The 1,648-nt window shown below is 64.9% G+C and overlaps 1 protein-coding gene across 1 annotated transcript in view; it reads right to left on the reverse strand.

Moving 5' to 3' along the window:
- Positions 1 to 1,648, reverse strand: part of ITPR3 (inositol 1,4,5-trisphosphate receptor type 3) — a 120,267-nt gene that overhangs the window by 65,108 nt on the left and 53,511 nt on the right. The window contains 2 exon segments of the mRNA XM_015567459.1: positions 414 to 562; positions 647 to 996. Of these exon segments, the coding sequence (XP_015422945.1) occupies positions 414 to 562; positions 647 to 996 (499 nt within the window).

The raw sequence follows: 1,648 nt of genomic DNA on the forward strand, positions 1-1,648 counted from the left end.
GGCCTGGGGACAGGCGGGACAGCTCTCGGGGAAGAGAGCTCCAGTGGTGAAATGGGGTCAGGTTCCTCTGCGGCTGTGGGGCTGCATGGAGGTGGAACCAAGGGTCCCAGAGGAGAGCCGCCCGGCCCCAGTGGGTTACTGAGGAGAGAGGCCTGCAAAGGAGGCTACTGTGGGGGAGACAGGGCAGAAATGCAGGCAGCGGGGGTGGCTCCGGGCCATGGCCTGTGACCAGCCCAGGCTGATGAGGGGAGGGGCCTGGGGGCAGCAGCCCCCCCAGGTCAGCAGAAGCCTCTCTCCCAGGGAGGCTCAGCCATCTGTGCCCCTGCCTGCTGGGCTGCTGAGGGAAGTGAGGCAGGGACCCACCGCCCAGCCCTGGCGCATTGAGCCCGGTGCCCAGCAAGCGGGAGTCCCGCCCACCTCGAAGGTGAGCTTGTTCTTGTCCTCGTTGGCGAAGGGCACGGCCTCGCCGACCACGTTGTTGAGGTAGTCCTCCACGAACTCCATGGTGCTGGCGAACTTGTTCTTCTTGTCATCTCGGGCGGCGTTGAGGTTGGAGTCATAGCTGGGGGTGGGGGCAGTGAGGCTGAGGGTCCCTGAGGTCCGCCGACCCCGCCATGCCCGGCCCGCCCGGCCCCACCCCTCTCACTCCTTGATGGTGATGGCCGTGGGGATCTCGGTCCAGAGGCGGGCAAACTTGACAGGCGTGACCAGCTCCTGGGGGTCGCGGTCCACGTGCACGTGCAGCATCAGGTGGCAGAAGGAGGCGCGCAGGTCAAAGGGCAGCATCTCGTCGGCCATGCACAGGAAGATCAGGTCGACGCCCAGCTGCTGGGAGATCTCGTGGATGGCCAGGTACTGCCGGTCCAGGCACATGCGGGCAAAGAGCTTCAGCTGGTACCTGCGTGCAGGGGGCATGGTGAGGGCCTGGCAGGGCCTGGGCTTGAGGGACGCGTGAGAAAGTGGCAAAGGGGCTTGGGCTCCACCATGCACCGGCCACTGTCACCGAAAGGGCACATTCTGAGCGAGAGGAGATGGACAATGCCTGGACTTACGGGTGCTTGCAAATCTCTCCCAACTTGCTAAGGATGCAAGCGCTTTCTGGCTCAGCCAGGACAGGTGGTGGTAGGAAGAGGGACGGCTGAGAGCAAGGCTGGGATGTGGCAGGAGAGCGTGAGGAACCAGCCTCGGGCAGGGTGAGGGCAGGACTGGGGTGGGGGTGAGAAGCTCTGTTTGGCAGGTGGTGTCACTCCCTCTGCTTGGTCCTCAGCCCTGCCTTACCTGCCATGGGCTCCGTGCTCACCCCCCACAGCTCTGTACCCTCGGGCAGGTTCCTTTACCTCTGTGCCTGTCTCCTGAACTTCGCAGAGGGTGAGGGTAGTCCCTGCCCCTCAGGGGCCTTGGGGTTTGGGTGAGTGATGGGTGAGGGCTTGGAGCAGTGCCTGGTGGACAGGGAACGTCTGGTACGTGTTACGCACTCCCCTTGTTTTTAAAACGTGTGTGGAGGCAGGTTTGGGTTCCTTCCAGGCCTGTCACTGAGCTGAGCCTGGCCTCGGGGTCACCCAGGGCTGCTCGGGGAGCCTCCCTGGTGAGGCTGTGCTGCGGGCAGGCGGAGGCGGGAGGCCCCAGAGAGGCTGCGGGAGCTCTCCCC

This window comes from Myotis davidii, unplaced genomic scaffold (genome assembly GCF_000327345.1).
Source record: "Myotis davidii unplaced genomic scaffold, ASM32734v1 scaffold4, whole genome shotgun sequence".
In the NCBI taxonomy this organism is placed as follows: Eukaryota; Metazoa; Chordata; class Mammalia; order Chiroptera; family Vespertilionidae; genus Myotis; species Myotis davidii.